At 43.4% G+C, this 14,471-nt stretch overlaps 1 protein-coding gene across 1 annotated transcript; it reads left to right on the top strand.

The window, feature by feature from the left end:
• The first annotated feature begins 235 nt into the window (after nucleotides 1–235).
• On the top strand, nucleotides 236–13,731 carry baz1b (bromodomain adjacent to zinc finger domain, 1B). Its single transcript, XM_083887337.1, has 21 exons — nucleotides 236–962; nucleotides 2,666–2,782; nucleotides 3,368–3,512; nucleotides 3,741–3,933; nucleotides 4,078–4,199; nucleotides 4,298–4,495; nucleotides 4,580–4,762; nucleotides 4,883–6,146; nucleotides 6,315–6,488; nucleotides 6,682–6,820; nucleotides 6,921–7,096; nucleotides 7,208–7,322; nucleotides 7,417–7,515; nucleotides 7,637–7,814; nucleotides 7,900–8,085; nucleotides 8,218–8,365; nucleotides 8,994–9,141; nucleotides 9,404–9,519; nucleotides 10,169–10,308; nucleotides 10,444–10,550; nucleotides 11,077–13,731. The coding sequence occupies exons 1-21, from the start codon at nucleotides 844–846 to the stop codon at nucleotides 11,732–11,734; spliced, it is 4,725 nt and encodes a 1,574-aa protein (XP_083743463.1). The 5' UTR covers nucleotides 236–843; the 3' UTR covers nucleotides 11,735–13,731.
• The last annotated feature ends 740 nt before the right edge of the window (nucleotides 13,732–14,471 follow it).

Below are 14,471 nucleotides of genomic sequence, written 5' to 3'. Positions count from 1 at the left end.
AGCTTCTCATTGTCATGTTACGTGTGGGCGTGGCCTGTGTTAAAGGGGCTGTGCTCGCCGGACAATAGACACGCCAGCAGCCAATCAGAGATGGCTTCAAAGGACCTCGATGAAGGCGCTTAGCTAAAAAAGCCAATGAACGTTGCGAGTGGGCGGGGCGTCTTTGAGACGCCGCTTGCTGCCGGGGAAACGGAGTTCTGACGGAGTAAGGAATTGTACCGGTGCACTAGAAACTCCCGCCATTTCGACCAAGAATTAACCTCTTGGTTGATCGATGATACTTTTTTATGAGGCTCTCAAAGGCTGTTTTCTGACTAGGAAAGAAATTGTGAAGACACCCGATTACATAAACGACAGAAGGTCGGGTTTGTACAGACTTGTGTGACTGACTGCACAGCGCGCCAGATCTCCCGCTGAGCCGAGCTTCGTCTTTTGCCGCGAGTTTGATTACGGTGTGGTTTTACACCCTTTCATGTTCATCGAAGGATAGAAGTTAACCAACTATATCGAGAGATCGTCCAACTATCCGTTTTCCATCAAAGGCAACGTGTATAACCACTTCAGTGTCACTGCAACTGGAGGAGGAGAGAAGGATGAGATGAGGCGACTGGCGGCAAGAAACGCACTGTTATTGTTTTGCAACGACATAGCCTTCCATCCTGCTAGCTAGCCAGCTAGCTGCTACACGTTGGGAGCCGGGCCTGCCGGCTGTAACGTGAGCCCTACTAAGATACATCGGGACACTTGGATACATGCGAAGGACGTAATATTACACATTAATATACAAACTTTGCTAGAAGGTTTGATTTTAGCGTTGGCAACCGTGACATCTGTACATTTGAAATGGCACCGCTTTTGGGCCGGAAACCTTATCCACTGGCTAAGCCGCTAGCCGATCCAGCAGGCCCGGGAGAGGAGGTCTACATCATCGAGCACACCAAGGAGGCCTTCAGGAACAAAGAGTATCCTTCAACATGGTGTTGATGCTTATGCTAAACTGAGACAATTGGCATGCACACTGCTGTGTCGGCTTTGTTTGTCTTTGAAAATGGTTCCAGTTAGGTTACCTGCTCATGAGTGTAACACGGGTTATCTAAGCCGAGTTACTAGTACTAGACATGTTCCCTGCGTTTATTTGATCGTTACCCGCGTGAACTCAGCCTACATTGGGTGGAGAGCTCTGCTAGCTAACACCAGCCTCCTTTTTGCTTAGTTCATTGCAGCCGTTTGTAACCAAATGTTTGGGGTATGTTCGCGTCACTAGGCACAGTTATGATGCTTAGTGGCGTTAGAAAAAACGCTATGACCGACCGTCTTCTCACTTTCAACCTTTATGGCCCAGCTGTCACCTGCTACTCCGCTAGCATAAGACGCTAGCTTGCTACTTACGCTCGGTTCCTTCTGCTCTCACTAGCTGGAGCTAGTTGCTAATTTTAGCTTGACTGTTTTTGGGGGTTTCCAGTGATTTCGTCAGCTGACTAACACTGTCACGTACTCGACAGTGTTCGAAGACATGTAACTTTTTCGTATTTGAATAACGAAGCGACTCGTTGAAGACATGCCTTTATGGAAACTTCGAACTATGAAGTTAGCAGGTAGCAGCAACAGACCAAAGTGACAACTGATACTTGTCTTATTAAATTATGCGTGTATTAATGATTGCACCCCTTATTTTCTCAACGTTACTTGTCTGAGAAATGTACTTAGAATGATATATTAACGTATAACAATACATATTAATTTAAAGAGAGAAATAGCTTCACTTAATTGAGATAAACAATTCATGTATCACCTTAGAACCGGGTTTCTCACTCCTGGTCCAGGTGGGCCACTTTCCTGCATGTTTTAGGTGTTTTCCTGCTCCAACACACCTGATTCAAATACATGGGTCGTTGTCAGGCTTTTGCAGCTTAATGACAAGCTGGCCATTCGAAGCAGGTGTGTCAGAGCAGGGCAACATCTAAAACATGCAGGGCAGGGGGCCCTGAGGACCGGAATTGAGGTACACTGACTTAATCAGAGGCAGTTGATGTCACCCATATCCAACTTGTTAAAAAGACCAAGTTATAAAATAAACAAGTTATCAACATTTAGTACATCAGTTGAATAATCTGGGTCTGATGTCATAAATGTAGTCTACCCACTTTTCACTGATGATCTGCAACTTAGAAATGGCGTAAATTCTTTCCCACTGAAGATGTCAACAAACTGTGAAGCTTATTGCAGATCTGCATTAATGTGGTGACATTGCTGTTTTATACGTTATATTTGAATATATATTATGCAAGCCCTGTGTGTTTGACCTTACTTCCTGGTTTGCGAGATCATTTCACTTCACTGTTTGGTTTCGTTTTTACAGTAAAACTGTTCATAGAAGTTTGTTTCTGGTTTGAGCTGAAACTGATCCTCCTTTAGGAGCCATTAGCTTTTTCCACTATCATCCCAGACAAAACCCACTGTACACATTATATTTCCTTTTACCATGTCTTATATTATAAAGTCCTGTCCGTGTCAGATGTCGCATTGTCTCAACCGTTTGTTTGATATCATTTGTGAACAGTGGACCATGCATGTCTGGCTTGAAATAAGTGGCCTATCTGTGGCCAAGAAAGGTGCAAATATTTACACATGAATGTCCTAATTTACCTTAACAAATTAATTACAGGGAGTATGAGGCACGTGTACAGAGATATAGTGACCGCGTCTGGACATGCAAGAGCACGGGAAGTAACCAGCTGACGCACAAAGAAGCATGGGAGGAGGAACAAGAAGTTACAGAACTGTGAGTGTCCCATCCATGTATTAGGTTCTGTCTACTCTCAACTGAGTGTGGTCCACAGGTTGTTTTGATTGTCCATTATTCCTCCTCATTATATTTACTGGGTATGTGATTGAGTCATCATTGGATCTGCTAGGGCCTAGGGAGAGTGTCCTTAGGAACATCAAAAACAATACTCCAGTAAGGAACTTTCAGTTCACTCATTACCAAGTAACACAGCACGTATATGTGTTGTCAGTCAGAGGAAGGTGACCTGAGCAATGTGCGATTTCGAAAGAGACGTCACTGCATAGGCAGAGCTGAACAGAGCTCAAGTCACCTGAGCTGTATTTAAGCCTTGTCTAATTATATCAGCGGAGAGACTTTACTCCCCCTACTGGTCACTCTTAGCTCTTTGTTGCCCTGTTACATAATACTGTGGTGTGCTGTGATGACTACAGGGCAGAAATCTTAACAGTGTGAGAGAAGGCTTGTCATGAATTGAACACATAACACCCATGGCTGTATCAATTTCATCTCGCCAAACTTGTTTTTAAATACTGTCATTACATTATATCATGCTCATCACTCCTTATACTGTGTTTGCAGGCTTCAGGAAGAGTATCCCCAGTGGTTTGAGAAGCCAGTCCTGGAGATGGTCCACCACAACACAGTGTCTTTAGACAAACTGGTTGAAATGGCCTGGGTTGAAATCCTTACCAAGTATGCTGTCGGTGAAGAGTGTGACTTCATGGTCAGTTTGACTTCTTAAATTTCTAACATTGTGTATTAAATATGGCAGTAATAACTTTGGGTCATATCATTTCCTTACTTACTGTCCATACTGTTTTTTGACATACATCTTTTAACAACTAATAATGGTGATGGAAAGTATTGCTGGCCATGTACCAAAGCAAATATTTGCATTTGTATTTTTTCTGCTAGGTATTTAGTTAGTATAATATATATTTGCTCTCTGTAGGTGGGAAAGGACAAAAGTTTGCGAGTGAAGGTGATGAAGATTCACCCTCTAGAAAACCCAGAAGGCGAGACAGCGGAGAAAAAGCTTGAAGGTGCCTGTGACTCTCCATCCAGTGACAAGGAAAATGCAAGTCAGGAAAACCAGCGGAAGGAGCCTCCACCCAGAGAGGAGGAGAACAGGAGGGAGAGTCTCAGTAAGTACAACTTGGTACATTTAAAATCAGACAAGGTAGAGGTTGAAGGGATATAGCCAAGAGCTTTAGGCTTACATGCTGTACTTTTTTTTTTATGTCATTATGTGTGGTCTTTCTTTTAATCAACATTTTGCTTCTCATCAGGTGACAGAGCTCGACGCTCTCCAAGGAAACTTCCCACCGCCACGAAAGAGGAAAAGAAGAGGTGGGCAATGCCAAAATTCCTTCCTCACAAGTACGACGTGAAGCTCATCACTGAGGATAAGGTTTGTAACATGTCACCAGCAGTTTACAACTGTTGAGATAGATTTTTATTTGGTGGCGCTGGATAAGCATTAGTCACTTTTTTGTTCTCCTGTTACAGGTGATCAGTGATGTTCCAGTAGACAGTCTTTTCAGATCGGAGCGCCCTCCAACAAAGGAAATCATGCGTTACTTCATTCGGCACTATGCTCTGAGGCTAGGCATGCATGAAAGTGCTCCCTGGGTTGTTGAGGATGAACTGGTCAAAAAGTTTAACCTCCCCAGTAAATTCAGTGACTTTCTTCTCGATCCACACAAGGTAATTTACTCTGACTCTTTCTTTGCTTATCTCTTTATTTAAAAATGTTGCTCGGTCTTGGCTCACACTCTTGTTTTGATAAAGTTTTTAGCAGAAAATCCAGGGAAGCGCAAGAGCTTAACATCTGCAGAGGGTAAACCCCGAAAGAGGAACAAGACCTCTGATACACCGGGAGATGATTCGGGAAACGAGAAGGGAGAGAGGAAAAGGAAAAAGAAAGACGCCTCAGGCATGCCTCTTAGTCCCACCATCTGGGGCCACATGCAGGTTAGTTGGTATCTCTACATATAATGAATTACTCATTATCTTGGCATATCACTTGGGCTGATTAATGGGATTGTGTTTTCTGTACTTCAGAAATTAAAAATGAACGGTTCTCCACTCAAGGTTAAGAACTCAGGAAGTCCTAAGAAGGGAGAAGGCAAAGGCTCTGCGCCCTCCACCCCGAAACCAGGCAGAAAGTCCGGGAAAGATGGAAAGAAACCTGGAAAGAGCGGCGTGCTCAAAGCTTCTAAAAAGGATGGTAAAGATGGTGCAAAGACACCAAAGATGAAGCAGATGACTCTGCTGCATCTGGCTAAGAGCACCCCTGCTGGTAGCCCCAAAAAAAGACCCCGAAGTACCAGCATGGGCACACCTAAACTGGGGAAACCACTGCACCCGATGGCTCTTCATCTCCTCCGCTACTATAAGGAGAATAAGGGAAAAGAAGACAAAAAATGTGCCCTTTCCTCTCTCATCTCCAAGGCTGCAAAGACACTACCCTCAGATGATCGTGGTCGTCTTCCAGAGGAGCTCCGGGAGCTGGTGCAGAAACGCTGGGAGCTTTTGGAAGACAAGAAACGTTTGGCAGCCATGACCGAAGAGGAAAGGAAAGAAGAGATAGAGAAGCGGCGCAAGGAGATCAAAGAGAAACATCTAGAGAAGGCCAAGGAGAGACGGGCGAAGGAGATGCTAGTTCGTCTTGAACAATTGCGGCGATACGAAGACCAGGAGATCGACGGTGGCAAGACCATACCAACGTTCAAGCTCGTAGACATGCCTGAGGGTTTGCCCAACACTCTGTTTGGCGACGTGGCCATGGTTGTGGACTTCCTTCACTGCTATGCAGGTCTGCTGATGCCAGATGATCAATATCCAATTACAGCATTGGCTCTGATGGAAGCACTGGTTGGAGAACGGTCAGGTTTCCTCTACCTGAACCGCGTGCTGGTGGTGCTGCTCCAAACTCTGCTGCAGGATGAGCTGGCAGAAGGCTACAGCGAGCTGGATATGTCCTTATCTGAGATCCCTCTTACCATGCACTCTGCGTCAGAGCTGGCCCGGTTGTGTCTGCGCCCAGTTGATGCTCATGATGAGGAGAGTGGCCAGGGCTCTGAGGCCTCTGGGCCGATTAGCAGTTTTGATGATGTGGTAACCAGTGAGTTCCTGGAGAAGCTTGAGACCGTCGAGGTGTTTGACCTGAGCCCCGATGAGAAGGTCACACTGCTGGTGGCACTGTGCCACCGCATCCTCATGACCTATTCAGTGGAAGATCACGTTGACGCAATGAAGCAGCGGTCAGCCGAGCTGTGGAAGGAGCGTGTGGCAATGCTGAAAGAAGCCAACGAGCGCAAGAAGGCTGAGAAGAAGAAGCGAAAGGAGATGGAAGGTAAGCGTTTGCCCCTTGTTGTAACAGTGATGCAGTGAAGCAGAATACTTAATAAACCTGCTCTTATTATTATTATTATTATTATTATTATTAATAAAAAAAAAGAAAAAGAAGTCAATATTTGAAACCCACAGAATATCAAAATGTAATTTTTTCTTTGTCTCTAAGGTGAAAAGAAAAAAGAGGGGGTTGTAAAGAAGGAGATCAAAAAGGAAGTGAAGGCAGAGCCAGAGCCAGAAGCCGAGCTGGAGGCAGAGGACATGATTAGCACAGTAAAGAGCAGACGGCTGATGTCCATGCAAGCCAAGAAAGAGAAGGAAGAGATGGACCGGCAGAATAAAGGTAAACTTCATAATGGTTTGAGAAACTGCTCAAATGTTCCTTTTTAAAAGTACAAGTGTGTTTTTAAAGAGAGACACATTTTATCTTTTTTCCTGCTCCTGAGATCTTAGTAATTCCTGTCACACTTGGCAGATAATCATTAAACAATTCTGATATTTTTAATAATAATTTACTGTTGCTACTTCCACTCCAGAGCGTATGGAGAAGGAGGCTGAAGAAGAGCGGATGCGTAAACAGAGGGTTAATGCAGAGAGAAACTTCCAAGATGGAATCACCAAAATGAAACAAGTCATGCGCCGGGCCCCACTGGGCACTGACAGGAATCATAACAGGTGATTTCATCACATACACAGTAAAATAAGATATATATACTGGATATAGACAAATACTAGCAATCCTTGTATACTAACATTTGGTTGTGTTTTTATTCAGATACTGGCTTTTCTCTGATGTTGTCCCGGGTCTGTACATTGAGAAAGGCTGGGTGCATGAAGCCATCGACTACAGCTTCACTCCTCCGCCTGACGATAAACCTGAGCCTGGGGATGAGGAGGAAGATGAGGAAGAGGAGGATGGTGGGAATTTAGCCACAACTCATCACTCACAAGGTGTGATTGCCTTGGTAAAACTTAACATAGTTAAATTTAAAATCTTAAAATGATGTGTGTCACTGGTTCACAGTTTATGTGATTTAGTATGATAAATTGCTTGTGTTCAAGGTGCTGAAAAGGATGATGGGAGCATAGATGGTGCTATTGGTGATGGAGGCCAGCAGGGAGCAGCAGCCGACGTCTGTATAGAAACCACTTTTCCCAAACAGGGACAGAACCTGTGGTAAGAGCTTTTCTTCTTTTCTCGTTTAATTGGTCCCATTTCTCTTTTGAATACCTTCAACTCAATATTTTAACTTGGATGCCTTTTGAACCAGGTTCGTATGTGACAACCCAGCTGAGTTGGACGAACTCGTGGAAAGTCTTCATTCTCAGGGTGTCAGAGAGAGTGAGCTGAAGAAAAGGATACAGAACAGGTACATTTTATTCTTCTCCTTATGGGACATAAATTGTGCAGTATTGGCTTTAGAAAATAAAAATATAGCATTTTCTCCATAAACAAAATGGCGAATAAAGCTTTCCCTATTATATGTCTAGATATCAGGACATCCTCCACTCCATCCATATGACCCGTAAGGGCAAATTGGCCCTCAGAACCTGTGATGGCCAGGAAGAGCTGCTCAAGTACATGCGCAGTGACATCCAGGAGGTTGCCTCAAGGCTCCAGAAGGGAGGGCTGGGATACTTGGATGACGATGTCAACATCGAAGATCAGGTAATTGATTTGTGTTTTTGTATTTTTCAGGGTGTACATGTGTCGACTGTAATCCATAACTGATCATTTCGTTTTCTCTGCATAGTTGAAAGACACGGAGAGCTTGAAAGACTTTGGTGAGTATATCATCACTATTCAGGCCTCCGTAATCAAGAAGTTCCTGCAGGGATTCATGGCCCCTAAGCAGAAAAAGAAGAAAAAGCAAGCAGGGGAAGAAAGCAGCAAGACCGAGGAGGTTGATGATGAGAAGAAACTGGCAGAAGAGGCGAGGGTAAGAGACTATCGTACTTGGTGTTTATTTAAGTAACGTTTATCAAAATACTTGTTATGGCTATTTGAATAAAGTTTGCACATCACTTATTTGTGTGTGTTAAACTCTGCTTTGTTGAATCTATTCTTTTAGGTAGCCACAGCAGTAGAGAAGTGGAAGACCTCCATCAGAGAGGCCCAGACGTTTTCCCGCATGCACGTGCTGCTGGGAATGTTGGACGCTTGCATAAAGTGGGACATGTCTGCTGAGAATGCTCGCTGCAAAGTCTGCCGCAGGAAAGGTGAGGACCGATCTCTACCGTCATTTCTTAGACTCAGAAACCTGCACCCACACAGCCAAAGACTTTACGAGGGCTTTATGAACATGGGAAAGTTTCTATTGTAAAAAAAAACAGTAACAGGATAAATCAGAGACATCAGCAGAACGAGGGCGACACATCCAGTTTGATGAAACGTGCTTTCTGTCGTTCTTTTTTCTGATGTCTGTTCTAATTGATAAGCTGTTCTATTGTGTCATGTGCAAATAATCATGGTCACTCTGTCCTGTTTGAGTGAATCTTTCAAGCACTACCCATCCAGTCTTCTGCTTCCTGTCCAGTGCTCAGGCAAAGTCCATCCGTGCTGATGCTGCAGGAGAGTAGGCCCAGAACCAGACATAGCAACAGGCTCAAAGAACAAAAGACAAGTAGTGTCAGGCAGGTCTACATAAAGAGTCAGCAGCTCCGCACTCCAACAGGTGAACCGGTAGTGATAAGATGACAATTCCAACACACATGCTCAGCAACATGCAGCAAAATGTCCTTATCGGAAAAGGAAAGGCCAGGAAAAGCACAAATGCAGGAATGTATGAATAAATGACAAGAATACCCGTTGTGGCTCAGTCTTTAAAATGTTACTGACGTCTTCCAGGTGACGATGAGAAGCTTATACTCTGTGATGAGTGTAACAAGGCCTTCCACCTGTTCTGTCTGCGGCCGGCCCTGTACCGCATCCCTGATGGAGAATGGCTCTGTCCAGCCTGTCAGCCAACTGTGGCTCGACGTGGCTCTCGTTCAAGGTAACAATCTGTCCCTACGCACCATTTACACCTTCTTACTCACGCATTAGCAATAAAAATATAATAAAGCAAATAGAAAACTCTTCCTTTGATTTTTGATTTAAAAATTAAAAGTAATTTGGCATAAATTTAACTGGAAGATTTGTCTTATAATGTGTTAGCTCTGCTGATCTTTGTGAAGATTAAAATTACCTTGTCTCAACCAAAGGTAATTTTACTATAGATGATCTTATTATTCACGAACGAAACCTTTCTATCACAGGAACTACAAACAAGATACAGATGAAGAAGAGGATGAGGAGGAATCTGAAGAGGAGGACTCTGATGAAGATGATGAGGACGAGGAGGAGAACGACTACATAGCCATGGGTCACAGCTGTGAGTATCAAAATGAGAAAACTGAGTTCACATCCTTTTGAAGTGCTTCACAACTGTCTTTTTAAAAAGTACAGCACAGAAGGAATGAACTGAATCTCAAAGAAGACGTGTCCCTGATTTTAGAACTTGACTTAGCTTTGGTAAACAAAGGTTAGGAATGAGAGGAATGTTGATGGGTTATGTCAGACATGGTCTCTTTTGTCTGCGTGTTGTCCTGCAGCACCACTCGTGTCTAGACCTTGCTTTGAAGCCTCATCTCACTCTGACTTCACTTGGAGTATGTGGCAGGATGATCTCTTCTATCAGCTCAGGCCTGAATTCTATCAGCTTAGGCCTACATGTTTGACAAGGTCAACCAGTCGGTTTAGTGAAGATTCCAGTTTGTTAGAGACTGTATCGCTCCAGTCATCAACTTCCTGCAGCTTGTTAATCAAGTTATCATATTTCCATTAAAAACTGCCCCAGTTGCTATGAGAACAACATGTTTAAAGAGAAAAGCCTTTAGGGAATCAATATAAGCACATATGTTTTTAATCAGTTTGAACCAAAGGCTTTTTTTTCTTCTTTTTTTTTTTACATACACTATCTCTGATGTTAATATCTTATCTTATTTTACTTGTAGTCATGATTATCCCTTTTTTCCCTATAGTGAGACCGAGGAAGAAAAATAAGCAGTCTTCGACTCGGCAGAAAAGTTCTAAAAGTAAAACCAAGACCCAGTCGCCGTCTGGTAATCAGAGCAGTAAACAGAAGACTGGCCCCAACAGCCCTGCAGACATTGAAGAACTGGTAAGAAGCTACAAGGACACACTATCTTGTCAAATTTTGCTTTAATGGATTTATATACAACTTGGTTTCCCCATGCATGAGTGATGGATGATCATAAATCTATTTGTTGTCTCTGTTTTTGTGCGGTTTCTACAGGTGCGACAGAGTTCCCAAACAGGAGTGCGCAGACAAGCGCTGGAGTTGGAGAGGTGTGAGGAAATCCTCAAGAAACTGATGAAGTTTCGTTACAGTTGGCCTTTCAGGTGAGCAACCAATATTAGCTGTAGATGTAGTCGTATCATTTGTCAAACAGGTATTTATTTGTTTAAAACGATAGTGTGGTTTCCATGTGCCTGCAATTCAATTTGCTTAATTCTTATGCATTATCGCGTCTTAAGTATAAGTCTAAGAATCGGATCTATGGGGGATAAAATCCTACAGTTTTGTGTATCTGAGGACTTGGCACATAGTCTGAGGTGGACTGAATCTGATCTGGCATTGTGAAGATAAAGGTTTTCACGGTGCAATCAAAATTGATCTTTTAGGTTGACAGAATATTATTTTTGGTTCAATGCTTATCATTTTGAGGCATTAAAGCTGTACAATATTCAAATGCACTGAGTTGAACTAAAACAACTCACTATTGTTGATTTGAGCAGATCTGTTGACTAAGTTGGTGTCTGAGCACCTTAAAATAATTGAAGCATTTTCTCTTTCACACTTTCTGTGTCTATATCTGCTTAAATATCTTGATTCACTGTCATCCTGAAACTCTGCTGCTCTTTTTAGGGAGCCTGTTTCCTCAGAAGAAGCAGAGGATTACTTGGATATAATCTCTCAGCCAATGGATTTCCAGACGATGCTGGGAAAGTTCGGCCAGTATCGTCACGCCCAAGACTTCCTGGAAGACATGAAACTGGTCTTCCACAACGCAGAAGAGTACAACCACCAAGGCAGCACCGTGCTCTCCTGTATGGTCAAGACCGAGCAGACCTTCACCGAGCTGCTCCAAAAGCTGCTGCCTGGCCTCAGCTACCTCCGCCGGCGTTCGCGCAAACGCATCAGCCAAACTCCTGCGACTTCAGATGAGGAGGAGGAGGAGGAGGATGAAGAGGAAGAGCAAGAGGAAGAGGAAGAGGAGGAGGAGCCAAAGAAGAAGATGCAGAACGGCAAGTCGAGCACCAAGAAACCCGGAAATGGTCGAGGTCAAAGGGACGAAGAGAGTGAGAGTGAGGAGGAAGATGACGAGGAGGATGAAGGCAAGAGGAGAAGTAAGCGGTCCTCTGCCACCTCAGGGAAGAAAGATTACAGGGAGCAGGACAGCGATGGCGAGCGGGACACACGGAGAACTCGTCATCGGGGAAGCCGGGGTAATGCTAAAGCAGCGAATAGTGACGATGACCGGTCCAGCCAGCAGCGACATTCCAAGCGACTAAAACGCTCATGAAGTCCAGGGTGCTTTTTTTTTCTTTTCTTATTGCTTTAAAAAAAAATCTGTCCCGTTCCTCTTTAAAAATTAAAAAGAGAAAGACGCCTCCACCCAAACCTCTCCTCCTCCTCCCACAGGCAGCAAAACTCAATTCTCAGAAGGACTTTTTTTGTCATTGAATTTTTGTTTGTATTTTGAGAAAAAAAAAAAAGAGACAGTAAAACTGATTTATATTTGTAATGTTTAATATTGGTGATGTTTTTGCTCAGCCAAAATGGGGATGTCCCTACAGCTCTTAAAACTCTTGATTCAATTTTGAATTTCAACCTCACACACCGCTTTTCTGTCCCCCCCCCCCCCCCCATACACCAGTACAGTGTCATCGATGTCGGACTTCATTCGTAGTCGTACTTTCTCCCGGTCATATCTCAGTTACAAGGCATAGAGGTGGTGGAAATCTCCTCTCTTTGTCACCAGTAAATTGCTCTTTCTACAAGTCATATTGTCGCCGGCCAAGTTTATCTTTTATCAAATGTAGAGATAAACATGGTTTTACTAGTCGTAATAGTCGTTTTCTAGTCAGATGCTGGGTTGAAGTATAGTTGCATCTCTTAAATACATAAAAAAAGAAAAAAAAGAAAAAACATTCATCCCAGCTATGGTGCCAAGATGTTTATTTTTTTCCAAAACGAGGGACCTGACTCGTTCTCTCCTTGTTGCAGTGTAGAGTTGACCAGCCTTTCCTCCTCAGTAGTGCCCTGCCACTTTAAAAAGAACCGGTACCTCAATGCTCTGCCAGTTTGCACTCCTCCCTGTGTACAGTGCATCTATAAAGCCAGCAGCTGCAGGACAAACGCATTATTTCATTATTATGTGCATAAACATTTGTAAACTGTGTTTAAAGCGACAAATGTGATGTTTAAGGAAAAAAAAAAGGGCATTTTTTGGAATATTTGATATTTTTTTGCACATTTTATTTGGAATTGTAAATGATGACTTGTTAATAACACCTAGTTAAATTGTTCAGGATTAAGCAGGACAAACTGTCGCTCACTTGTACATTTTTGTAACCAACACCTCATGTCACCCCCCCCTCATTCCTTAATGAGGAGTTAGTGACAGTGACTCCTCTGAGGTAAATGAAGGTTTTTCCCAGTGATTCCACTTTTGGTCACTAGGTGGTGCTCTTCATGAGCTTTTATCCAAACACTACAGTAATGCTGCTGTGTTTGTTGGACTGCTGGGACACACGACTGCCACCGTCTTGTGCTCACGGTGTCCACTAAAGCAGTTGACCTGGTGTTTTTAAGGCTCCGCCACTTGATTTGTAGTAAGTGAAGAATCTGCTGCAGCAAACTTGACTTTCTGAATCAGACATAGCAGCAGTCAGTGAAAGAAAACCTTTTGTCTTTGGTCAGATTACCATCGCACTGACAAGGCAGTGGTCGCTTTCTCCCTCTTCTGTCTGTCCCGTGCTGTGCTGTGCTGTTTTGCTCTCCAGTGTTTAGTTAGTGCTGTTATCATCAAAACATCACTGATCCCGATTTCATTTCCCCCATCCTTTCTTATTTTGTTTGTTTTAAGTTTGGCTTTGTTCCTGACGTGCTTAGCAGTTGTTGCGTTCACTGTTATGATTATTCAACATCGCAAAAGAACAAGCAAACATTGACTGCCCCTCTCAAAATGAGACCTGACTGTAAGTGATTTTTTTCTTAATCACTTGGAGGAGCTGCAAAAGTCTTTTACACCTCTTTTTTATATATATATTTATAGTCTCTGAAGCTGGGGTCGGGCAGGTTTGGAGGATTTACATGTAAAGAATTTCCAATAAAGGCTATAGTCGAAGACCGTAGTTCTCCCTGTTTTTGTTTGTTGTTGCATTGACGAGCGCTCACCTCGGGTCAGACAGACGGGACATCACTGCCATCTGTAAATCTGTGAACAGGGAGGATGACGGGCTAATCATGACCACTGACTGATGTCAAATTTTACTTTTTAATAAAAAATATCAAACATTTTTCTCTCCCCTCTGGTCTCTTTGCACAGAAACATCTACATCAGCGAAAGTAGCTGAGACATTTTATCACAGACAAAAACAAACAAGTGTTGTCATTAACAACTTAATTATTTGTTGACCAGGATTATTTTCATTCATCATCAACCATCTTTATCCTCCACATATGAATGGATGTCATTCTATGATGGGGGCCTAACTGTCTTCACTTCAAGGTGCATCCTCAACCAGTGGTGTAGTCTGCGATATGCAGGTATACGGCCTATATCCACTCCAGGTTCTCTGGCTTCCTCCCACAGTCCAAAAACATGCAATATGGGGATTAGGTGAATTGGTCACTCTAAATTAGACTAGGCGTGAGAGTGTGAGTGAATGGTTGTTTGTCTCTATATGTGGCCCTGTGACGGACTGACAAACTGTGACCCTTTGGTGGAGGATAAAGCGGTAGAAAATGGATGGATGGATGTGAATACTCTTTTTGTAGATTATTGTGCTGCTGGTTTGGCAACCCGTGCCGACAGTATACTCACTCCAGTAGACCACACTACACCACTGTCTTTAACTGATCCTGGAGACTTTTTCATGGCTGTGAACAAGACGATGGCAGAATTTAGAATTTAGACAAAATGACTAGGGCCGCACGGTTGGTGTAGTGCACTGGTTCTCAAAGTGCGGCCCGGGGGCCAATGGCGGCCCGCAGAAACATTTCTGGCGGCCCGCAATGAATTACAGTTGATAGTT

The sequence above is a fragment of the Microchirus variegatus genome (assembly GCF_963457635.1).
Source record: "Microchirus variegatus genome assembly, chromosome: 3".
Classification (NCBI taxonomy): Eukaryota; Metazoa; Chordata; class Actinopteri; order Pleuronectiformes; family Soleidae; genus Microchirus; species Microchirus variegatus.
This window is presented reverse-complemented; position numbering and strand designations above follow the sequence as displayed.

Coding starts and splice junctions, on each gene's coding strand:
- baz1b (XM_083887337.1), top strand. CDS start 844: ATGGCACCGCTTTTGGGCCGGAAACCTTATCCACTGGCTAAGCCGCTA. Junction 2,783..3,367: donor GAACAAGAAGTTACAGAACT/GTGAGTGTCCCA, acceptor CTGTGTTTGCAG/GCTTCAGGAAGAGTATCCCC. Junction 7,815..7,899: donor ATGTCAACATCGAAGATCAG/GTAATTGATTTG, acceptor TTCTCTGCATAG/TTGAAAGACACGGAGAGCTT.